General features: G+C 41.5%; 1 protein-coding gene across 6 annotated transcripts in view; it reads right to left on the bottom strand.

Moving 5' to 3' along the window:
• The window catches only part of TPPP (tubulin polymerization promoting protein), a 107,877-nt gene that overhangs the window by 38,527 nt on the left and 43,966 nt on the right, over positions 1-25,384 (bottom strand). For 4 of the 6 annotated variants that reach the window (XM_073332593.1, XM_073332591.1, XM_073332590.1 and 1 more), the window contains one exon: positions 4,413-4,490. The exons of the other annotated variants lie outside the window; for them this stretch is intronic. In XM_073332593.1, the coding sequence (XP_073188694.1) occupies positions 4,413-4,490 (78 nt within the window). The remainder of the gene's footprint in view (positions 1-4,412; positions 4,491-25,384) is intronic. 6 annotated transcript variants of the gene reach the window in all.

Raw genomic sequence — 25,384 nt, 5'->3', positions numbered from 1 at the left:
GCATTTTGTATTTCCGCCAAAAAGTAAATCACAAAGAAGTACAAAGGCCACAGTCAGAAAAGATGAACATTTCCAAATGAGAAGAGGTAACATTGTACACTTCCTGTGTTCAAACCTATCAGAGCAGAAACCACTCTAAGCAAGAGCTTACAAACAAAACAGACAGAAGTGAAAAAGAAACTATTCTAGTGATATAACCCTCTCAGACCTGGTTAGGCAATACCCTTTACTGCTCCTTGGAAGATCAGACTAGGCTGTCAGATAGATCAGCAGGCAGGAACAAGTCAAAGAAGGCAATATAAAGAAAATCAAAAGGATAACAAAAACCAAAACCAATGGATCGCCTCCAACCAAAAGCCTCTGCCCAGTCTAGCCATGGTGGAGAACTGGATTTCTGAAGCTGGGCACCTGGACACTGGGGCTTGTGGAGTCTGGATGTGTCGGTAGACAGTACTGGGGGGACAAATGGGTGTCATCCTGAAGGCACCTCAACAACTGATTCCAGGAGCCGACTTGGGTTCATAAAGCCAGAACCAGTAATTTTCTGCTAAAATAAGTCACTCAAGATGAACAGCAGCCAAACAGAAGAACTGGCCTAGAGAACATAAAGCCGTTATTGCTTCTTTATACACATGTGATCTCGCTGGCTCCAGCATCTCTGCCAAGTCAGAGATAAGGTGCTGTGACCTGGAAGGGACATAAAAAGGCTGCATTCCTTATCACTGTGCAGTTCCACCAGCTGTCTCACTGCACAAGAGGAGAGAGGCATCAGGATGAACTGTAGAATGTGGGAGGAATGTACGATGCTCATCCCCGATAAAGGGATTGGAGATCCTCATTTGTATTTTTAACAAGGATGTTAGCGCATACAGTAAGAAGCTTCTCCTTTACCTATTGAATTCCTGACCTAGATGCAAAGGGCTCTTGAGGAACATCACAAGGATAGAATCAGTGATGCAGAAATCCCTTTGGGGTCCGTGACCGAGCAGCACAGGCCGGAGAACAGATGCCATATAGCAAGGCACCAAACATCATGGCATTGTTTCGTCCCTGCCCTCTGAAGCTAGGAAAAGTACTGCGCCCTCTGACATGTTAAGTTTCCCACAATGGAGTCATTCTAATGGTAAGGCTGAAAGACCCATTCCAATCTAATCCATATGTTTTAACCCCTTTTAGTAGTGTTAAAAACTTCTTTCGGCTTGTGAATTGTCACACGCAGGCTCATAGCAGATGAGAAAGAGCTTGGAAAAATTTGAAGCAGATCACCCAAATGGATTTTGGGGACCCCCCAATAGCAGTAGGGATCTGTATGCTTTTCTCATCCTAGCTGGGAAAACAGGAGGCGGATGTTTCTTTGGAGGATTCTCCTATAGCCCCTTCTCTGCTTCACTTTTCTGGAGTTTCCTTCCCTTGTCCTTTGTTCACATTAAACGTTCATTTTCATTAAAATGAAAGGCTAAAAATACATGTTCACCAGAGATGGGTGAGATGGAAGAAAGCAACTAAAGAACAGTCTGTGAAGGCATGCTAGGAAAAACAAAGGGAGTGCAAAATGCAGACTGAGTTCAGTGAAAAAGATTAATGGGAATCAGGAGGGCTTGTCAAGTGAAAAGGAAGCCTAGGCAGAAAATAGGTCAGTTAAATGATTGGGGTAGTGGTTGCGAAATGAAACCCATGACTCCAAACTGGCTGAAACAAATGTAAGGTAGACTAGGGAATATACATGAAGCTCTGCTGCTAAAGTGATTTGCTAATTAATGTACTGCACCAGTGTTGTACTCGACCCTAACCTATATTTGGAGAGAGACATTGACCTGGGGAAGTACCAAAAGGTTGGGGAGGGAGGTGGGGGGAGAAAAAAGAAAATATGGCACCAATCTTCAAAAAAGTGAAGAGACGACATTTTGGCTCCCATCACTCTGGCCTCTCTCTCCTAAATTTCCACCAAGTGAGAGGCATGCGAGAACTGCACAAAGAAAACAAACACTTGCGAATAACAAGAGGGACACATACAAATAAGGAAGTTGTAAGACTAAACATTACAAATGCTGTCTGGGGTACGTCACTTGAATCCTCAAAATGCTGCCTAGGATCTGGTGCATGAGTCCTGGAAATGGCATGTTCTTTTGGGCACATCAGGAGGGGGAAATTTGGAAGGTGGGAGCAAGGAGGGCTGGCATCGCTGGCTGGTGCAACTGGGAGGGCAGGCACTCAGACCAGTGTGCATGCCGGGGGGCTGATAGTCACAAGAGAGTTTGGTAGGCTCACTTGTCAAGGAGACTGTGCGAGAGTTAGACAAGTAAGAGAGAGGACTGGCAGCAGGACCTTGCCGTGCGATGGGGGCTCTTAGGTGGATTCTTAAGTAGGAGACTGGGTGCTTCAGGGTTTGAGAAGGGTGGTGGCAAATCAGGCATTTGTTGTGTCCCACTGCGGAGATGAGCGCAGTCATCCTCCATTATTAGCAAGAAACAAAAAGAACAGTGCTCTTATTGGCCTCCACCATGTCTGGAACACACATGTCGACTGCAGGAAAAGAGGGCAGCGTTAGTAAACTGCACAGACCCAACAACTTACCAGGGTGACAGCTGCCAGAGACATCTTTAAACACACCAAAAATATGAAAATCCAAAAGGGTGAAGTCATGGTGCCCCATGCAGATAAAGACAGTGGTGGAGACTGCTTTCAACAGCTAATCATTTTACTATTCAGTATGCATCACAATGGCCAAGTTCTGACTAGTTCCTACATGCGTTCGTGATAAGAAACTCTTCTCTTATAATACTACTACTTAGCACTTATATAGTATGACAGATATTGCAGCCTTGGCGTCTTTGGGAGCCAATGTATTAAATGTATGAATTGTTTATGTCTGATTGTGCTCTACTCCATGGGGAGAGGATGGTCACAGTTCCTCCAAGGAACTAAGAAACAGAGGTGTGATAAGGCAAGTCACTGAAACTAAACAACTCTAGGAAGGTACCAGCCCCTGGAGAGATTCATACTGGGTTTTCCAGAGACTAGGACACAAAGAAAGGGATTTTGGTGTAAAATGATGAGCTTGAGGTCACATAGGGTCTTCTTTCTGAACTAGCAAAGGACAGGATCTTCTATCCAAGGGAGGCCCCACCCGGGCGGAAGGGTTGGAAAGACTTGGGCTTACTAGGGCCCAAAAGACTAGTGGGTGGTTCTGGGCATGGATTGATTTAAAACTGTATTGGTTTGGGGATTTTTTTGTCTGTAATGCTTTTACCTTAAGAATAAATGTGCTTGCTTAGTAAGATCTGTGTGATAACTCATAACTGCTGGCAGTACTCTGTTCATAGCCCTTGGAGAGAGAAAGCAAAGCACAGGTGCTGGCCTTTAGACAGACTGGCTTGCTGGGGATATCACAATATAAGGCAGGGAGCTGTGCAGCCTTAAAACCCCATCAGAAGAGAAAGAAACGTGGGTGTCTACCCAAGAGATGATGGCTGGAAGCTGGACATCTTAAGTGGGTGCCCTTGAGGGACTATGGAAGGGAACCAGAGGTGCAGTTACCCTGAAACTCAGACATACAGCACTTTACATTTCAAAGTGTTGTGCTAACTAGTTAAGAGACAAATACTGTTACCATGCACTTGGGTTGCTCTTTCTGTGACTGGAAAGCTACAAAGCAGATCATGGCAAAAGACATTACTCCTAATAGAATAGCTGAAATCCCAGGGCAGATGACAGACTAAAGACCCAACATCTGTACTTTGTCTGCCAATCAAATAGTACATGCATTCCTACACTGAATGCATAGGGAAAGAGGGTAGGCAGCCACAAATAAGGAATCCTTCTAGTGTTAATGAGCAGCTCAATGGGAATTGATAAATCACGGCCCTATGATGGAAAAAATAAAGACAGGTTAATAAGTGCATTTTGATTCTCTCTCCACAACAGTGTGAAAATATTTGTTTAAAAAGGAGCCCAGTCGACATACTAGTGAAAATATGTTCAACACAAACACTGCTGAAAGGAAGCTGGAATACCATCACAGGCTGACTAAGGATAACTTTGAAAAACCAAACTGAGTTCTCCAGTAACAAGGAATGCATTTTGCCCCAAGCAACAGTCAACTATCAAATAAACAGACTACAAAAAACAGCTTAAAAGTAAACAAAACAGGAAATAAAATTCTCAGAACAAAAAAGTCTGATCATCAACTGTTTTTCATAACTTCTGTTTTTTATCAACCTGTATATTTTATGGATACATGTAAATTAGAGATGGAAAAGACCTAGCTCCTCAATCACTAATAGCAGTGTCGGCACTTCAGACTTTTAATGATCAGTACCGTTGCCTACCTTAATGCAGCGCTTCTGCGCTGAGCACCTACCTGCTACAACTGTCCACATCCCAATCAGTTACACTTGTTTTACCCCGGTTACCTAATATTTGGGGTCTTGTGTGTTGTTTGCATTGGAGGAGAAATGGAGGATGGAGTCAGGTATTTCTTTGATTCAATCCTGTTAATTTAAAAGAATGTACATAAATAAATTTGTTAGTCTCTAAGGTGCCAAAAGTACTCCTTTTCTTTTTGCGGATACAGACCAACACGGCTGCTACTCTGAAACCCGTATATAAGTCCTGTTTCTCTCAACACAGTAGAAATCAAACAACAGGAGATGGTGCCTTTGCTCACAGGTCAAAACCTCTTTCTAGCCAGCACTCTACCCAAAGGGGCTCTCGCTCATCTTTTTCTCAGACTCATGCTACAAGCACTGTCCGTCTGTTTCTAGGACTGGCTTGCATGCTACCTTCTGTGTGTGCTTGTGTGGTATTTCTACTTTTCTCTTTCTCTCACTCACACGCACAGTTCCTTCAAACAATATCCAGCCGTCTGTGTTTGCATTCAGTGCTCCCTAGTGAAACCCCTCCCTCCATATAGCTCAGATTCTTAACTGGCCTTTCCAGCTCCAAATGTCTCAGATATCTACCACAAACATGGTTAACAGCTTTTTACATTTATCCTGAATGAAGGACACCTATTACAACCACCAGCTTCAGCAAGGTTTCAGCTCAAGGGCTGGAGCACCCATGGAGAAAAAATAGTGGGACTGGCAGTCCCATGGACCAGCTCCTCTCCCTCCCACCCAGAGCCTCCCACCCACCAAGATCAGCTTTTCAGCAGCATGCAGAAGGTGCTGGGGGGAGGGGGCGGAACAGGGCTGGAAGAGGCAGGGCAGGAGTGGAGAGGGGCAGGAAGAGGCGGGGTGGGGCATCTTAAGTGGGTGAAGGAGTGGAGTAGGTGTGGGACTTGGGGGTTGAGCACCCCAGGGGGGAAATGAGGAAGCCGGTGCCTATGGCTTGGACTGCTACAATCCTGGGGTTCTAGCAGTGTTTCTCAAAGGGCAGGATGCATTCATCCCAGGACTCGCTGGAGCCCACTGAAGATGTATACAGCTCGGTCAAGTAACTGGGAAGGAAGAGCTTCATTTTCCCCAAAGAGTGCCTTAAGCCTTCAAATGGTTGGAAAAAAAGCATTTGGTTAGAGCACGCACAAATCAATGCGAAACAGCAGACAATAGCTAATCAGCCTACTCTGGACCCACAAGACTGTTGGTGTAATGTCCGTAAGTCTTTAACCGCCCTCCCCTCAAGAGACCTATAATGAAATTCTGCTCCGCACTGTGAGCAGGTGGGATTCCTATTCTACTTCACACAGATTATATACACACTGTATATATCACACATTTACCTCCTTCTTGTAGTTTGCTTGTATTATCATCAAGTTAAAGACAACATTTCCCCCTTCCCCCCCAGACATCACCCTATACTTTCTCCCCAAATCTGGATCTTCCTAGCATTTTCCCTAAAGAACATCATTTCTATCCCTAGCTCCTTCTGCCTCAGAAAGACATTCCCAGTGTTTCTATATAGAACTCCTTGCTTGGAGCTCATTGGATAGATTTGATCTAACTTCAGTGTCTCGGCAAAAATAGCCCCACATCACCATACAAGGTTCAAACATCTAACATCAGGATACTCAACAGAAGAGCTTTACATCCCCATGAAGGGTCTTAGGGCTTGTCTACACTACCACTTACTTTGGTATAATTTACATCACTCAGGGGTGTGAACAATCCACACCCCTGAGCAATGTAACTTGCACCGACCGAAGACTGGTATAGATAGCACTGTGTTGGCAGCAGAGCTTCTCCCGCTGACATAGCTACTACCACTCACGGAGGTGGAGTAATTAAGTCGACAGGAGAGCTCTCTCCCATCATCTTAGAGCATCTTCACCATACACGCCACAGTGGTGCAGCTGCACTGCTGAAGCCCATCTAGTGTAGACTAGCCCTTAGAATCTGTCAACGCTGGTAATTATGCCTGTAACTGTGTTAACCCATTCCAATATGAGTGATATGAAAAAACAAGGCCAGGATTTATGTATTTTTAATTGAAGCAAATCATGACAAATACAACTGCAAGGTCAATTTGAATATTGTATTGGTCAAGATCAACACAGAGTAAGAAAGCAAAGTTTGTTCTCATGGGGGGAAAAATGCCTGGAACCCTTGGTTCCAGCAAGGCCTTTGACAAAACTCCAATTTTTCCGCAGAAGTCACATTGTTTGGTATGAAGAAAAAAAAAATCATTTGCCGAAGTCAAGGAAAATGAAGAGGGGGGGATGGAAAAAAGAAGTCTTTAATTCATATACACTACATTCACTCTGTTATTCAGCCACTGCTGATGTGGGTCAAGGAACTGCTGCCAAAATGCACCAGTAAATCTATTCACATTTCATGCTCAAGAGATGTGAACGAAACTAGCTGAGTGGACCAAGATCAATTTTTTTCCCCCTTAATGAACCTGAATGCATTCAATGAAGTGAGCTGTAGCTCACGAAAGCTTATGCTCAAATAAATTTGTTAGTCTCTAAGATGCCACAAGTCCTCCTTTTCTTTTTAATTTTAGTTTGTAAATTTAATTTCATTTTAATTTTCCATTTTTTGTTTGAGAACATAAGTATAAGGACAATGATTAACATTACGTGTAAAATAACCGCCACCCTTCCCCAAAATACTCCATAGAATATTATAGTTTGAAAACTTTATGCAGAAATGAATTAGCACGGATTGATACCCACAGACTGTGTTTTTTTGTGAGTTCATTGCTTATAACAAATCTTACAGCCAAAACTACAGTGCCTTGGTCTAATCCAGCACTGAATTTCCTTTTCAAATTTAGTGACCTGTATCCTGAAATAAAATACCTTTAGTGGTACAAAACTAAGGATTTTTTTTTGAAGTTTTATATAAGTGTTTCTGTTCCAGCTGATTTTACACCCACAACATTTCACAGGATGTCAGAGGGATGGATATTTTTCATATAAAAATCACATGCAAGCATGAAAACAAACTTCTCAACAAAATGCTCCCAAAATATTAAGTGGGATTACAGCCATCTTTGATTATTTTTGTTTGTGTGTAGTTTGGGAAAAGAGACAGCAAGGGAAACTTTTATACATAGGAGCATAAGCACATTCTGTTTGTGATACAAGAGGGGAAAGCAGACAAGAGGACGGGGTAAAGAGGAGATGGCATGGGTTGCTGATGGCAAAGAATGAAGGGACAGAGTGTTAAAGCCAAGGGCATCCTTCCCACAGGATAAGGAAAGAGGGCTGTGAAATTATGCTTGCTGTATACACAGAGGGAAGGAGATTAACCTTGGTCCTGGTCCATTCCCAGAAGCCCTGTCGCTCTGTGGACATCTTGAGAGCTTCCTACGGAGTTGTAGTGGGAGGTTACGGTTGGACGCTGGGGTGCATGGTCAAAAGAGAGCTCACAAGCACAGCTGCTGCCAGGAGGATTCATTGGTGATTTACTTCCTAGATGGCTCCTCAGGCAAGATCCATATGTACTCTTAAAGAGCCAAAGACCATGATACAGCTAAGGAGAATTACGAATAGTGATGTCGGGCTGCTGGCCAGCCTCCCACAGCCCAGGAAGGACTAATACCATGCCCAACTCTCTTTCAGGTCCTTCTAGGGTTGCCAACTTTGGTTGGACAAATTCCTGGAAGCTTCATCACATGACATTATCTTTAATTAAAGATTAATCTTTAATTCCTGGAGACTCCAGGATAATCCTGGAGGGTGGGCAACCGTAGGCCCTTCCCTCAGGACAATTTATTAAAATCAAACAAAAAATACCCTAAGTCTCACAAAACAAAGCCATCCCCAATGAACAGAGGCCTTTCATACTGTCCCCTTCTCTCTGCTCCAGGGTCAGTCACAGGAGCCAACCTCTCTCCTGCAGCTCTCCTCCACTGGAGCCCTTTCAGCCCTTTATAGGGATCTCCTGATCTCTTCCCAACAGGGCCAGATCAGAACAGGGCTGGCTGGCCCCTAAAGTGGAAGGCCACCTCTCCGATATGACCAGTGCACTGCAAACAGGCACAGCAAAGTGTAGTGCAAAAATACTGAAGAAGGCCCTCTCTACTTTGGATTGCAAAAATGAAGCTTAGGCATTAGAGGAACAGTTTGTCTCAGGCTATTAGTCACATTGTACTGATTTTTAAGTTCTCTTCAGTCAACAATGTGATCTCATTGAAAAATAGAGATATGACTATGTAAGAACAGAATACAAGCCAGGGGAGCATCTGACCTCCAGTCCCTCAACTTTTAAAGTTAAGCTCCTTTAACAGATTAGTTACCCTGAAAACCAGCTCCACAGTCCTTACAATAGGTAGTACCAACAAAAGTACCAACAAAACTGAAAGAGAAATTAAAAGACATACTTGGTGCACTGCCAGCAAGTGAGCTCTGTTGGGAAGAGATAGGTACAGCACAGAGGGCAAACAAAATTATAGTAGACATGCTGTTAATTTCACTCTGTCTAAATTGCCTGTAAAAAGAACAGGAGTACTTGTGGCACCTTAGAGACTAACAAATTTATTTGAGCATAAGCTTTTGTGGGCTACAGCCCACTTCATCGGATGCACAGAATGGAACATATAGTAAGAAGATATATATTCCTTTATATACATTATCTATCTATCTATCTTCTTCTAAGGTACCAGCAGAAAATTGATTTTCTTTTTTGCTGGTTCGGGTTTTGTAGTTTCCACATTGGAGAGTTGCTCTTTTAAGACTTTTGAAAGCATGTTCCACACCTTGTCCCTCTCATATTTTGGAAGGCACTTCAGATTCTTAAACCTTGGGTCGAGTGCTGTAGCTATCTTTAGAAATCTCACATTGGTACCTTCTTTGTATTGGTCATATCTGCAGTGAAAGTGTTCTTAAAATGAACAACATGTGGTGGGTCGTCATCCGAGACTGCTAGAACATGAAATATATGGCAGAATGTGGGTAAAACAGAGCAGGAGACATACAATTCTCTCACAAGAAGTTCAGTCACAAATTTAATTAACATATTTTTTTAAATGAGTGTTATCAGCATGGAAGCATGTCCTCTGGGATGGTGGTTGAAGCATTAAAGGGCATATGAATGTTTAGCATATCTGGCATGTAAATACCTTGCAATGCCAGCTACAAAAGTGCCACACCAATGCCTGTATTCACTTTCAGGTGACATTGTAAATAAGAAGAGGGCAGCAGTATCTCCCGTAAATGTAAACAAACTTGTTTGTCTTAGGGATTGGCTGAACAAGTATTAGTACTGAGTGGACTTGTAGACACTAAAATTTTACATTGTTTTGGTTTTGAATACAGTTATCTAATAAAAAAATTCTACATTTGTAAGTTGCATTTTCAAGATAAAGAGATCGCACTACAGTACTTGTATGAGGTGAATTGAAAAATACTATTTCGTTTATCATTTTTACAGTGCAAATATTTGTAATAAAAATACGTGAGCACTGTACAGTTTTTATTCTATGTTGTAATTGAAATCAATATATTTTAAAATGTAGAAAAACATCCAAAAATATTTAAAACATTTCATTTGGTATTCTATTGTTTAACAATGCAATTAATCGTGATTAATTTTTTAAAATCACGGTTAATATTTTTTAGTTAATCGTGTGAGTTAACTGTGATTAATCAATAGTCCTAGCTTTACTTTTTATTTTCTTGTAACCAATTCTGACTTATATGCCTCACTACTTATAGTCACTTAAAATCTATCTTTCTGTAGTTAATAACTTTGCTTTGTTGTTTTCTCTAAACCAATGTGTTTGGATTGAAGTGTTTTGGGAAGCTCCATTTGGGATAACAAGATTTGTGCAGATCATATTCTATTAACAAATGACAGACTTTGAGCTTGTATTGTCCAGGCTGGCACTGGGAGGTACAAGACATTTCTGGGGGAATTCTGGGACTGGAGAATTTGCTGGTGTTGCTCTGCAGTGTAATTCATGGCTGGCTATAGCACTTGTACAGTGTAGCTAGGAGTTATTTACATGCTGTAGGCTGTGTGTGTGTGAGCAGACCAGGAGTGGTTGTTTTCACAGCAAAGCAGCATAGAAGGCACCCCAACTTGGGGAATTGAGGGAACACAGCTGTCCATCAGTCCAGATGGGTACCCTGACCAAGTTTGTTTTGCTATTTGGTTTATTATAGAATAATTTATCATTCCATAGCTCTTCTTTGCAGCTTTAATAATAAGCCTCGTGAACCAGTCAACATTTTCAGGCTTTGGTGGCATTCTATTGCTGGGTCTCTCCACCACTGTAAAAAAACAGCCCATCTCAGGTTCCAGTGTCGAATTGGTAGTGCTTTGGCTATGTCTTTTAGGTGGCCATGCCATTTTGGATAGTTTTGTTTGGAGGGAAAGATGCCTCCTGGTGTCTTGAGGTGTGCTGAGTCTTATTCCGCAATATGTGTTTCTTGCGGCGCCAGGATGTTGATGTTATTGTCCATCAGCAGCCTCGCAATGACATCAGCCTTTGAATGAGATAGGCCCTCTACATTGTTGGCACAGACAATTCAAAGGGCCTATTCTTTGATTAGTGTGGCTCTGTGTTAGGATATAGATATTCAGGCCTGTCTGTAAAGGCCTATACTCTAATAATTTAGGTGTATTCTGATCACTTAGCTAGTTATAGAGGCATAAAAGAAAGAATCAAAATCACTGTCTGCTGGTATAAGGGTCTTCTCTTACTGTGACAGTCTGAGGCCCTGTTCTTAGGCTGAGATCTTTGGCTAAGCAGCAGAGGCAGACATAAACTGGGAAACGAATGGTCACATCCTTACATTCCAAACTAGTCGCATTGAAATAAGGTGCTATTGGGCTGTTAGGAACACAATCCTGTCCTGATAATGCCTATCACCTCCAGAGAAAGGGAAGTGCCTAGAAAATATAAAAGGAAACTCAGTTTGATAGCATCCTGTCTGGCAAGAACTCACTTATCAATAGCTGGGATGTGAAATCCTCACTTCTGTATTGTTTTGTCATTATAGTTCCCACTTTGCTATTGTTTATTTGCATGGTCTCTGTCTGGTTCTGTGATTGTTTCTGTCTGCTGTATAATTAATTTTGCTGGGTGTAAACTAATTAAGGTGGTGGGATATAATTGGTTAAATAATCATGTTACAATATGTTAGGATTGGTTAGTTAAATTTCAGTAAAATGATTGGTTAAGGTATAGCTAAGCAGAACTCAAGTTTTACTATATAGTCTGCAGTCAATCAGGAAGTTGGGGGGGGAATGGGAACAAGGAATGGGAGTGGGGAATTAGAATCATGTTTTGCTAAGGGGGGGAAATGGGAACAGGGACACAGATAAGGCTCTGTGGCGTCAGAGCTGGGAAGGGGGACACTAAGGAAGGAAACTGGAATCATGCTTGCTGGAAGTTCACCCCAATAAACATCAAATTGTTTGCACCTTTGGACTTTGGGTATTGTTGCTCTCTGTTCATGCGAGAAGGACCAGGGAAGGAAGTGGGTGAAGGAATAAGCCCCCTAATGCTCTGAAAAGAGCCTTTTTCTTGGAATAGTTGCTATTTTGACCAGGAGGTCGATGAATGATCTTCCATCTCCAAAGTGGTGGCATTACATTGGACACATCGGTTAAAGTGTACTTAACATGGAGGACCACATGAAGGTTGCCACCATCACTCCGTAAGCTCCTCCATGGTTACAGGAGCCTCTTTATTCCCCGCTGGAGGCTAAAGAGCAAAACATTCCTAAGGGATCATGAAGCTACTGGTGACCTGGATTTAGCCACTGCTCTCCTTCAATCACTGCACTCTACAAGACAACAATGATGGACGGAAATGGTGGAGGCCACAGACTTCAGACATTAAAGCCATTCTGCATGGGCCCTTCTGTGGCACCTAGGTGGAGCAGCGCCATGACACACACAAGCACCACAAATTTCAGAGTAACAGCCGTGTTAGTCTGTATTCGCAAAAAGAAAAGGAGTACTTGTGGCACCTTAGAGACTAACCAATTTATTTGAGCATGAGGTTTCGTGAGCTACAGCTCACTTCATCGGATGCATACTGTGGAAACTTCTGCAGTTTCCACAGTATGCATCCGATGAAGTGAGCTGTAGCTCACGAAAGCTCATGCTCAAATAAATTGGTTAGTCTCTAAGGTGCCACAAGTACTCCTTTTCTCTAAGCACCACAAAGTCACTGCTGACAGCATCGCCAGCTTCTGGCTAAGAAATTCAAAGATGACTGTAAGCTGACAAAAAGAGAGGTGAAAACAGCTCTTAAGGAATCCTGCAAAAAAAGTTTCCCTTCATCATCTCTGTCAGTACTTCACAAGACTCAAGATTGATGCTGCCCTCTTTGCTACCAAACAGGAGAAGCAGCTGGCAGTTGTGGCATCCTTCTGGACTTCCTTAAATATTTTGGGCTGAGAGGACACAAATGGATGGCAGCACTTGTCACAGAAGTCATCACCACCAACGAACTCCCAACAACTTGGAATTAAAGGTAATGGCCATTTTAAAACCTGGAAAGCTGCCTGAGAACCCAAAAAGCTTTCATTCTATATATCTCCTCTGTACAACATACAAATTATTGGAGTAGGTGATCCTGGCAAGGCTTACCTCCATTCTGGAGACTGCAATCCTCCCAGAACAGGCAGGTTTTAGGGCAGGGTGAAGCTGCTGTGACCAAGTGCTTGCACTGACTACACATTCTGAAGCTAGTTTCCAGCAGAAGCTTAAAACGACCACAGCTTCTAGTGACTTGTCATCAACTTATGACACTGTCTGCCATAAGGGCCTACTGCTGAAGCTATCCACACTACTTCAGTGCGACCAGACATTTTGACTCACAGATCAATGCTTTCAGACAGAACGTTGTGTGTTCATCTCAGAAGTCAGGTCAGCAAAAAGCTGAGTCTGCACAATGGCCTCCCACAGGGATCACTACTAACACCATACCTTTATAAATGATGTTCCCATAAACGACATGCTGCAAGTTCATTTATTCTGATAGCCTGGCACTAACGATGTAGACTGCAACACTCAAGGTAGTCGAAGACATCCTTAATGTTGATCTGAAGAGGACAGAAAACTGGCAGCTTAAGCCCAATCCTTTAAAAACTGTGTCATCAGCTTTCCATTTCAGCAGTTCTGAAGCGAAGAGGATGCTTAATGTAAACGTCTACAGCAAGGCTTCAGAGTAACAGCCGTGTTAGTCTGTATTCGCAAAAAGAAAAAGGAGTACTTGTGGCACCTTAGAGACTAACCAATTTATTTGAGCATAAGCTTTCGTGAGCTACAGCTCACTTCATTGGATGCAGGTGCATCGGATGCATCCGATGAAGTGAGCTGTAGCTCACGAAAGCTTATGCTCAAATAAATTGGTTAGTCTCTAAGGTGCCACAAGTCCTCCTTTTCTTTATATAAATCTAGGTTTTGGAACAAGTGCAGCATTGCAATTACTCACTGAACACCCCAAAACCTGCATAAGTAATACTGTGATCCAAATGGACAGGTCATTTTGAAAAGTGCTCCCTGGGAGTTTACTTTAAAAAAATGTATTTCAGAAAACAAATTTTAAATATCAAAGTATGTACAGTTTGCTTATTTTCTGATAGTTTAATCAGAACTATGAAGAGTCCTAACCACAGTGAATACTGCATTGGTACCAGTACAGAGGAGCAAGTAGGTCTTTAGAATAGCCATGCTAAATTCTTCTTAAGCAAGATCATAGAATACCTGCACATTAATCTCAAATCAAAAGACAAATCAGAAATAGTTAAAATCACATCTCTATGAAAGATACTGTCAAAAGACTAGTCTACACAGCAGTTGGAAGTAGTCTACAAAAAATTGTAAAGCTGCTTCCATTCAAATCAAATGATAATGTAAAAAAAGGGTCTTGATGTCAAATGAAGACTTATTTAGACGTTAAACAGCAGTGGTATTTAGCTGTTCTTTTCTGGATCAGAGAAGCAAATTTGGCTTTGTTTGTTCTGAGGTCAGGCATATGCTGTACTCCTTGGAAAACCTTGACTGAACCATATTACAAAATGTCTGTACACACATTTTGTGTGGGCTTTTCCAATGCATTCAACATTGGCCTAACTGCTCCTACAGAAATCAATGGGAGTTCTATCATCAACTTCAATGAGAGCAGAATTAGGGCAGTGCTGAGCGTTTTTGAAAAAACGGAACAAAACACAAAAAAAACCCCACCCTTCGTCTCCAGGAGCTGTAGTAAAATAACCATGTGAGCATGACCTCAGGATAGTTGGAAGGTATGTGGTTTTGGATGTGGAAGACTGAGTCCTCAAAAGTAGCAACAAGCCCTTGCTAGCATTACATACTGAGGCATTTCCAGCTCTCTCTGAATCACGTGTGTAACAGAAATTACCAAACTCATCTGTCTTCATCTCTTACTACATCGGGCCTTCTGCTCTAACAATGCTGGCCTTGTTTTCCCATTTGCCCACTTCTCCCATTACTGTCAGCACACTTTCATCCATCCTCCCACCATGAACAGATGACCCTCTCCTGAGCTACCCCACAAAGCCAGCAATGTTGCTCCTCATTTAAATCTCTCCTGAAGACACCCACTTCTTCTGAAATGCTGAGCTAATTTATTTTAACAAAGTTGCCCACTTAGTTACTACACTTATTTCAGCAGTCAACTGCTCATTTGTATGGACTTCTCACCCACAAATAATGTAACAAGTTGACAAGGAACACTTCAATTGAAATAGATAAAGACACATCCTATTATAATCAGGATGCATTTCTTTACGGGGCATGGTTAGAAACGTGAGACATGATCTGAAAGAGTTAGTTTATCAGATAGACCAAGCAACCTACAGCAAAGTCAGTCCTAGAGCCTATTTTAAGAACAAATTTTGGACCATTCAAGGTCCAAAGCCTTTTCAAAAGTCATCTGGATTCTGGTGCAGTCCTTGGATTTTTTTTAAGGAGATGTTGGTCCTGTCTTCTTTGTGGACAAAGAGGGAAACAGAAATTCACAGATTGGTAACGGAAGGCTTCCTTGTATAAAGAGAATTTGCAGGTGACACTTTGTGAAGACTACAAACAGGCAGTGAACAAGTTTCATTAGAGGTGTGTCCACACAAACATTTAGTTTGTGGCAAGCGGGGGTGGGAATCAACCCACACTAGTTTACCGGATATTAACTGTACGGACCCTGCTGATGTGCATTAAAAGTTTGTTAATGCACTCTGCTCTAGTCCCATTTCCAAATTAGCACAGTGTCACTTCCCCTGGATTAATGTTTGTTTCCCATTCCAGCTGGAGCTGAACTATGAATAGTTGTAAGTACAATTGGACAAACTTTGAGGAAATTTACAACAATTAAGCACAGACATAAAGGTCTATTTATTCCAGACAGCCTCTCAGAATCATATAAATGCATTTGAAAGGATAACAAAGGTTATACAGCCATCTACTTTGATGGCATCATCATCAGGAGCTAAAATGACAAGGAACACCTGGAAGCCTCCAAGAAGATGCTGGAATGCGTTCTGAAAGTAAGGGTGAGACCGCAGAAGAACAAGTGCACATTCTTGTGGGATTCTGTGACTTATTTAGGGCACCAGCAATTGAAGGAAGGTATCAAGTCAATGCCAGAAAAGATTCCAGCAATTCTGGAAGCGTCTGACATGACATCAGTGACTGCACCAAGGAAGCAGCTAGGGTTACTGAACTATTATGGGAAATTTCTGGCAAGTTTAGCCTCCTTGTTACATCTGCTGTCAAATCTATTGGGAAACAGGGGGTAGGGTTGAGGCAGAGGCTGATTCTTCAAGAGTTAAATTGACCACTTCTCCCCACAGACATTTTGTTGCAGTGTCATTTCCATTAGTATCCTTAGGGCCTTAACAGCACTGAATTCCCTGGTGGCTAAACAGGAATTACCATCCTCAAAAGAACTGAAATGGAGGAAGAGCACAAACTGCCCTTCAGGTTTCCATCCCAACAAGAGAACATTTTTTTAGTCCAAACTGACAGGATATTTGAGGGCCCTCTCCACTTGTGGCTTTCACAAGGGGCACTTCCTGTTTGGTTGCCATGGAGCTGTAAGCAATATTCAACCACTCTTGGTTGTTTCCTTACCATGCAAAATCAGAAAGAAAAGATTTACAAAATTTTCAAAGACATATATGCAAAGATAGATGATTTCCCACAAATCACCTGCAGGAAGAAGCTTTGCGGCATGGATGGCACTAGTGAAATATTATTTCTGCAAACTGTGATTTGTAATTTGCAAGCATTGAGGCAGCTTATGGTGAGGAGGTGAAAGAGGTTACCATTTGACACTGCCCCTTCCCACAAAGCACTTACCTCAAGTGTGTTGCCCTTTCAGCTGCTTTTAACTAATTTTCTAGTGAAAAAGCTAACCCAGGAGATGCTCAATATTCAGAAGTTAAACTTTATAAAAGACTGAGTTAAAATTGACTGCTGGAAGATAAATTCCGGCTTAAATGCCAGCTAGAAGTCTGGGAATAAGGGCAGGGAGAGAGATCCAAAATAGTCCATAGAACATCAAAATGAAAGAGTTAGAAAAAATTGATGAATATGTTCAAAACAGTAAATCAGTGGTGTTCATCAGAGTAGCAGCCATGTTAGTCTGTATCTGCAAAAAGAAAAGGAGTACTTGTGGCACGAGCTGTAGCTCACAAAAGCTTATGCTCAAATAAATTTGTTAGTCTCTAAGGTGCCACAAGTACTCCTTTTCTTTTTTAGTAAATAAGTGGTGTTCATAGCCTGTTCCCTCCTATTTGACAAGGAACAAAGTTTTCAGACTGGAAGCATATATTGCATAAAGCCCACTAAAATGGTGGTTTATTTAAAAAATGAAATTTAAAATCAATAAACCTTACTGTAATAGCAACAAGTCACAACAGGGATTGCATTAGTAAATTAGTGAACTTAAGTGTCTGAAGCTCACTTACGTTTGCACCAATCACCTACTAATAGGATGAGAGTCCTTTTCTGTTAGAAAGAAGGAAGGTTTTTATGGTACATTAAACTTCTCACAGTTAGGCTTTAAAGTATGTTGTGGAAAAGCTGGTTTTCTATAATCTGACACGCCAATTTTTGCCCTCAATTGTGTGCATGCATATCCATGTAACTGCCATTGAGCTCATTGGAACTTATGCGCAGGCATGCAAGTACAAAATTTGCCTCCTACTTTCCTAGCCTGTATTTCATAAGAGAGATTCTTGACCAAAGAGAAAGGCTCTCTTTTCTTTCACCCTCTAACTCCATGCATGCATGTCTTTTTCTATGCAAATTAACTGTAATTCAGAATCCTAGGTTGGAAAGTAGTTTCTAGTTTTGCAAATCTGGCCAATTTGTCCAGGCCATAAATGCTGCAGCTGTTTTATATTCCACTGAATTTTAGAATGAGATCATCAACCATAATCATGTTTTGCAATTAAAACAAAATAAAAATTCTAAAATAAAACATAAGGTTGCATTCAGTTCATGCATTCAGTCGTGAATCTCTGTGTGTTCTTTAAGACATGACATTAGGCAAAGGTCTATGAGCACTGGTACATACTATATAACAAGACTGAAAAGTGACTCCCGCAGGGAATTATGGGAGCTGGATTTAGTACACAACAAAGCCTACACACTTCCCTTCACTACAATAAAACCAAACCCCAAACCCACCCAACTTCATTTTAGACTACAAACACTGCATCTTTGTTACCAAGGTAATGGCTTCATAGTCCTCTTGTTCACTTCAGTCTGTGGGTCAGTAGTTTTCCACTAGAACTCTTATTTCCAGTCATTATGTGTCTATTCAGAGCTGAACATTTTTCAGTTGGCTCATTCTCACTCTCAGATATAAAATGTCAGATATAAAATGAGAGCCAGTGGAATGACTGGATACATTGGGCCAAACTGTCAATTACACTGGACTAAACCGAAGTAACTCCTCTGTTATCAATGGACTTGTTCTATATTTATTCCCAGTGTAATTGACAGCAGAATATGGCCCATTATTCTTTATACTTACACATTTAAATGTCTGATTCATTCAAAATTATCTGAATGTGGAACCTCCCGATTGTTTCCTTCTGAAGTCTAATTCTTTACCTGGGCTGGTCATCACTCAATCTAGTAAAAAGAAAAGGAGGACTTGTGGCACCTTAGAGACTAACCAATTTATTAGAGCATAAGCTTTCGTGAGCTACAACTCACTTCCTCAGATGCATCTGAGGAAGTGAGCTGTAGCTCACGAAAGCTTATGCTCTAATAAATTGGTTAGTCTCTAAGGTGCCACAAGTCCTCCTTTTCTTTTTGCGAATACAGACTAACACGGCTGTTACTCTGAACTCAATCTAGTAGCATTTACTGCAAGGCGGGTCACAAATCTAATCTAGTATCCCAACTCTGCTATCGCCACCGGAGTGATATCCACTCTTGAACAGCCCGAGTAACTTGGCTCCTCGTGGGTGGAACTAGGGATGTAAAAGTTTAACCGGTTAACCGACAAGCTTGATGCTTATCCATTTCAGTTCTGTTGCTGGCCCCAGGCGTCCAGGATCCCAGCTGCTGCTCAGCGCCCAGGGCTCTGTTGCTACCATGCCTCGGACTCTGCTGCCCCCTGGCATCCCGGCTGCTGGCCCTGGGGCTTGGCTGCTGCCCCGGCCCGGGATCCCAGCTGCCAGCCCCGGGCCCGGAATCCCTTCTGGCTGCTGCCCAGCCTGGGGCTCTGTTGCCTGCCCTACTGGATCCCTTATATGTTCTGATAAATAGACATAGTCAATTCAGATATATTACTTACTGGTGAAGTTTATGGGATCTTATCTTGCAGGGTTTTTAGAGAAACTAAAAAGCACAAGTGACCAGAGTCTTTATCTTGTAACGGAAATTGATCTTGTGATCTCTGGTTAATCTTCTTTTGGAACATGAAAATGGTCCTCCCACTATGTCCTTGTTTTCCCGCCCCATATATAGCAATCAGTTAATACTATGGATGTGAGTAAAAAATCACTGCAATAAATCATCTAACCCTGCGCTCCTGGCCCCTGCCCACCCCTAGCGGTGGCCCCAGCCTCCACTCCCTTACCTCTGTCTCTGTCCTCCCTCCTGGAGAAATGACTCTGCTCCAAGCCCCAGCTAGGTGGGAAGGACAATAGGAGGGGGCTGGCTTTCAGCATCCCCACTACTAAAAATGTCTCCGCGCCACTGGATCACACTGAATCTACCACACACATATATTATCTTTGTCAAGTGCCTTTATGAACAACAAAAACAAACTGTCTTATGTGTAAAATTAAAACTCACTTTTTTTTTTTTTTTTAACTTTTTACATAAATATCCCTGAGCCATCCAAAAACACAAAAAGTCTAATTAGAATTTCAACTCTACTGCTGATTTTTGTTAAGAAACATTAACATGTTTACACGCTCTGGTGTCAGTCTTGTGCGCAGCCAATTAACAGTAAAGCCAGCGTTGGAAAACACACATTCTGCAGGCACAGACAATTCTGGAATGCACAAGCAACTCTTTGCGAGTTTTCCAAGGCTTGGTGTAATCTTCACCCAAAAGCATCATTATAGCACTCTTCTCAGTTTCACGCATATTTTTCGGCGCTGGCTTTATTGGCTCATCCGGTTCAGCACGTCTCAGTCCAGCTCTGGCACGTGGAGGTTCTTCTATTTCTAACATCGATGCAAGTTGCAGAAGCTTTGATTTAGCAGCAATCTGGACAACAGGCGAAAGAAACCGCATGTGATTATGGCGTGGATTTAACCAGAAGGCAATCCATGCAGGTTTGGCAGTTATGGCAGGATTGTTGGGTTTCATGTGATGCTCCAGAGAGCGATGAACAAATCAACAACTTTTCCATTTTCAACAAGAGCTTCGCTTCTGAGGTGAGTTTGGAGAAGACTGTTGCTAATTGGATAAATATTTGAAGTTGACACTGACTGTTCAGCAGACATGGCAGTTGTAGTGCATTTTAAAGTGGAAAGTACTGGTAAGATAGCCTTTATTAATTATTATTGCTTATCTTGCAGCTGAAGCGTTTGGGCATCAGATGATTTTGTTACAGAGCTATCTGTATATAAGCGTAGCGGTTATAGCCTATGCCGGGTTGCTGGGCGGCAGCAGAGCCCAAGGCATGGGGCTGGCAGTGGGGATCCTGAGTGCGAAGCTGGCAGCGGGGCCCCGTGTAAAACGTGGGAGTGCTGCAGCACCCCGCACACCCTAGTTCCCCCGTTAAACGTTTAACTGATAGAATTTTAATAGGTTACATGGTTAGGGTTAAAAACTTCCCCAAGGCACAAATTCTTCCTTGTCCTTGGAACGGTATCGCTGCCACCACCAAGTGAGTTAGATAAAGATTTAGGAAACAGGACCACTTGGAGTTCCTGTTTCCCCAAAATATCCCCCCAAATCCCTTCACCCCCTTTCTTGGGGAGGCTTGAGAGTAAACAAGGTGAGCACAGACCAGACCCTTGGGTTTTTAGGACACTAAAAACCCCAATCAGATTCTTAAAAACAGAACTTTTATTACAAAGAAAAAAAAGAAATAAAAACCTCTGTAAAATCAGACTGGAAGATAATTTTACAGGATAATAAGATTTCAAACACAGAGGATTCCTCTCCAAGCAAAACTTTAAAGTTACAAAATAACAGGAATAAACCTTCCTCTTAACATAGGGAAAAATCACAAGCTAAAACAAAAGATACTCTAATGCATTTCCTTGCTATTACTTACTATTTCTGTAATTTTAGATGTATCATTCTGTAGGAGCTGGATTACTTGCTTGGTCTCTCTCTGTCTTCGGAGAGAACAACAAAAGCCCAAACAAAAATCTTCCCCACCCCCAGATTTGAAAGTATCTTCTTTTCCCATTGGTCCTTCTGGTCAGGTGCCAACTAGGTAAATGGAACTGATTAATCCTTTACAGGTGAAGGAGGGATTTTATGCCTTAGCTGTATGGGTATGACAGGGCCAAAGTGGCAACCACAGACCTTCTCAATCGTGCAGGATGTTGGGTTCAGTGGGTCTGCATAAACTGACTCTATATCAGGCTATGCAAGGCTAGTGCAGAAACCCCTTCCACAGGGGGTGGAGGTGGAGGAGGTAGACAGGCACTCTTGTGTGGCCACTGCAGCAGTATCGCCATCACACGGCCCCAATGAAGGCATGAAGTGTTGCAGAGGATCTCATTCTGGCTTTCTGTACCACAGATGAATTTCACTCCCTGTAACCCTGGCTAGATCACTAAGTCACACTCTGTGCCTCTTTACCTACCTCATCAGGGTATGTCAACACGGCAATGTGTCTAGCACAGGTGGACACACCAATGTTTGCTTTAATCTAGCTAGAATGGGTAACAACAGTAGTGAAGATATGGTGGTATGGGCTTGTACTTAGGCTAACCACCCAAACACAAGCCAGTCAGGGATTCCGGATACATACTCGGGTTGCTAGCCCACACTGAGTCCATGACGCCCCTTCTTCACACAACTGTTATTTGTGCTAGCTAGATTAAAGCTAGCATGGGTGTGGCTGCCATGTTACAATCACACCTTCATTTTGTAGTGAAGCCAAACCATCCGAGGCGCTGGGAGAAGTAAATCATTTACATAACATCCCAGGAGGGAAGGCACATATACAGTAATACTATTCAAGTCAAGTTCTGTTACTTTTATTCACCCAAGTAGTCCCATTGATTTCCAAAGGGACCAACGTGTGGAAGACGAGCAGAATTAGAGCCAGAATTTTTTTCCAAAGTGATTTTTTTGGAAGGACAAATCAAGCACATGTTACTTTCTTAATTTCCTTTAAATTATAAAGTTTTAAGTTAAAGAGAAACCCAACAGCAACAGTTACCAAAGGAATAGTTAGCCACCAAAAAATCTATTTGAATTTCCTGTTGTGTCCCGAGGAAGGTGTGCTGTTCACTAAATGTGACCATGTTTTTCTAGGAAATGACAATATTTGAGATTATTACACAAGAAAGCATTTGGGTAAACGTATCCTAACGCTTCATACCATCATCTTATTATCTCAGCACTGACAAATGCAGATGAAAACATTTTTAAACACAAATGCCATGACATATACAAAGCACAAAATGAAACTGATAAAATGAAAAGCGCCTTGTACATAAGATGGCTCAGACATGTTTTTAAAATAAAATCAACATTCCACTTCCAAGTTTATAGCTGCTTCACAGCTGTTGAACTCCTCCCCTCTAAAGAAACCCTATTCTTTATAGGCAATCCTTATACCCTGGGCAGTTGTTGACGCTGTGGTGAACTTTCATGTTTGTCCCCAGCAGAAACACAAAGCAACCCCAGAACAGAAGAAATTCAGATTCCCCCCTCACTCCAGATGGTCCTCCTTCACCACACCTTTCAATGTTAATATTTATTATCCCTAGAACTAGGGAAAAACCAACCAATGACTGACGTGTGTGTTGGACATCTGTGCTGTTGGCTTTAGAATAAAGTATCAAATTCTAAGCAGAATGATACAACCCAGGCAAAATGGCTTTGTTTAAAGTGACCAAGTTGTGATTTGGGGATGGAGCCAAAGGGGTTAGGAGGTCAAACTCTAAAAACAGACTTAGAAATCAAAGCAGGGAGCACGGACTTCTTCTAAGTAGTGTGACAGGGTGAGAGCAAAGAAGCTTCTTTAATTGGCTGCTCTGGGGCCTTTCTACAGACCTTCTTGACTGGGCTGGAGGACAGGCAATAAGTCAGACACAGTTGTTTCGGCAGAAACTGGGACCAAGCTAATTTTGCATTTTGCTTTAATAACCACCAACTCCTTCATCATACTCATCGTGATGTGAAGTGTAATTCTCCTAACAAATTACATTTCTCCCATGTCATTCTTCTCTGGAGATGGTTGGATTAGTATACAGGTATCTGCAGTGGCAATTACTAGGAAAATGCAGTTTATCTCCAAAATTGGCAATCGTGTCTTCTAAATATGACTAGATGATTCCTTTTGTTGATTACTAAGAATTGTTTTAAGTTCTGATGAAAGGGAGATGCAAGTTTCAAAGAAGATCTGACATTTCCCCCTCATCTGCTTATGTAAAGAAGCAATTGTATCATCAACAATTCTGTTTATCTGTACGATAAAACTACTCACCAAAATGCAAATGACAGCTTATAGACCCAAACCATTTATGGTCATACTAGTAAAAACTGGCCCACTGGAACAGAATGCTTTGGTTGGTTTTGTCAAAATCCCATCAGTTATCAAACTGAACACACACTGCAATGCATTCTCAACTAGTACCAGCACTTCCATTTCCTAATGTGAGCCACAAGCAGATTGCCTTCTACTCAACCACTTAATAGGCATCTTGCTCAGATTTGCACGTGTGTTTATCAGTGGCCTTACCACCTTTAACTAATGGGGCAAAAAGCCACAAATCCAACCATAGACAAACCACCATGTAACTTCACAGAATCCCGATTTTAAAAAGGGGGGTTTCATCACAGTGCCTGAAAAAGTAACCTGTTCACCTTTGGATACATTCAGGAATATCATCCAACATGGTTATCAATGATGGAGTATTTATTTCTGTCCATCTGATCTGCTTTATAGTACCCACTCATCCCAATCCAACTTTCAAATCTGATGAAATTCACAGCAGGTTTTTTCTTTGGGGGAAGTGGGTTGAGGGCAATGTCACTAATTTACACATCACCCTGGATAAAATAACGTGTCCTGAAATGTCTAATCATCCCCTCTTCAGTAATCTCTTCAGCTAAATACACACAGCTCAGCTTTTTCTTCTTTCCTCCTAACTCAGTCCCTCAATTCATTAATAATTCTGTTGCTCTTCTCTAAAGAACTTCTAATTTGACAATTTCTTTCTAATGTTGTAGTTCTAAGAAATAAATAAGAGATTCCAGCTGGAATCTCACCAGACCAGTACAGAAAGCTTTGTATGCAATCCATAATTAACGTTTTTTTCCTTTAAGTGCTATTTCAGGTTGCAAATTAGTTTCTAAATTTGCTTTTCGCTAACACCCCCTCCTAGAAATATTTCAGCAAGAGCTTTCTAGGCTCGTCCAACTCACAGAATCAATGTGTTTCTCTGTACTAAGGCTAGTCAAACACTCTGAAAAAAATTTCCTCCACCTCAGGAAAAAGAAAAAAAGTGAATTTACTTATTTACAGTTTTATATAAAATGTTGCAATGAAATTTTTTTTTAAATTATGCAAAATTTCCCACACTATTTTTTTAAAATTATTTCCAAATGGGAAGGGAGATAAGAGCATTACTTTCTCTTATCCTTTGTATTTTGAGAAACTTCACACATGCTCGTATACTCACATACTTTTCCACTTATAAAAAGGGGATGAATAAAAATATTTAAAAGTGCGAATTTTCCCACAACTTTTGAAATTAAAAAAAGAAAGAAAGGAGAATCAAAACTTGAAATGAAGTTTATTTCTAAAAATTTCATTTCAATTTTTTTTTTGCAAAAAATGAAAAAAGTTAATTTTTTAATGTTAATTTATGGGAAATTTTTTTATTAGCTCTACTTTTCACTTTTTAAAATAATTTTATTAACTTGAAGTGAAATCTCATTTTGTAACTTTCTTCTTCAGCAGTATTTTGCATCCACTTTACATAAGAGTAAATCACTTCAACGTGCAAAGAAATGGAGAATCAGGTGCAGAGGGTACAACCAAAATCCCACATGCAGGCCTCCATCCCTAACCCCAGCCAACAGTGATCCTCCGCTTGGTTCTTTAACATTCCTAGTTCCTCTAAACTAGGATCTCTGCTGGACTGAGTAAAGAATCTCCCCATGCAGAAAAGATTTTGTTCCCTAAAATTTATTCTTTTCTGTGTTACCCATTAGATTGCACCCTGCCCCCCCAAAAAAATCCACCCTACAAACTAGAAAATTATGAACTCAAAGTTCTCTTGGTTCACTGGCATTAGATTCCCAACAGCAAGCCCCAGAATATCTTTTTTCTGCTAAACTGATCCACTTCC

Source organism: Lepidochelys kempii, chromosome 2 (assembly GCF_965140265.1).
Source record: "Lepidochelys kempii isolate rLepKem1 chromosome 2, rLepKem1.hap2, whole genome shotgun sequence".
Classification (NCBI taxonomy): Eukaryota; Metazoa; Chordata; order Testudines; family Cheloniidae; genus Lepidochelys; species Lepidochelys kempii.
Note: the sequence above shows the minus strand (reverse complement) of the source record. Positions and strands in the feature narration are given on the sequence as shown.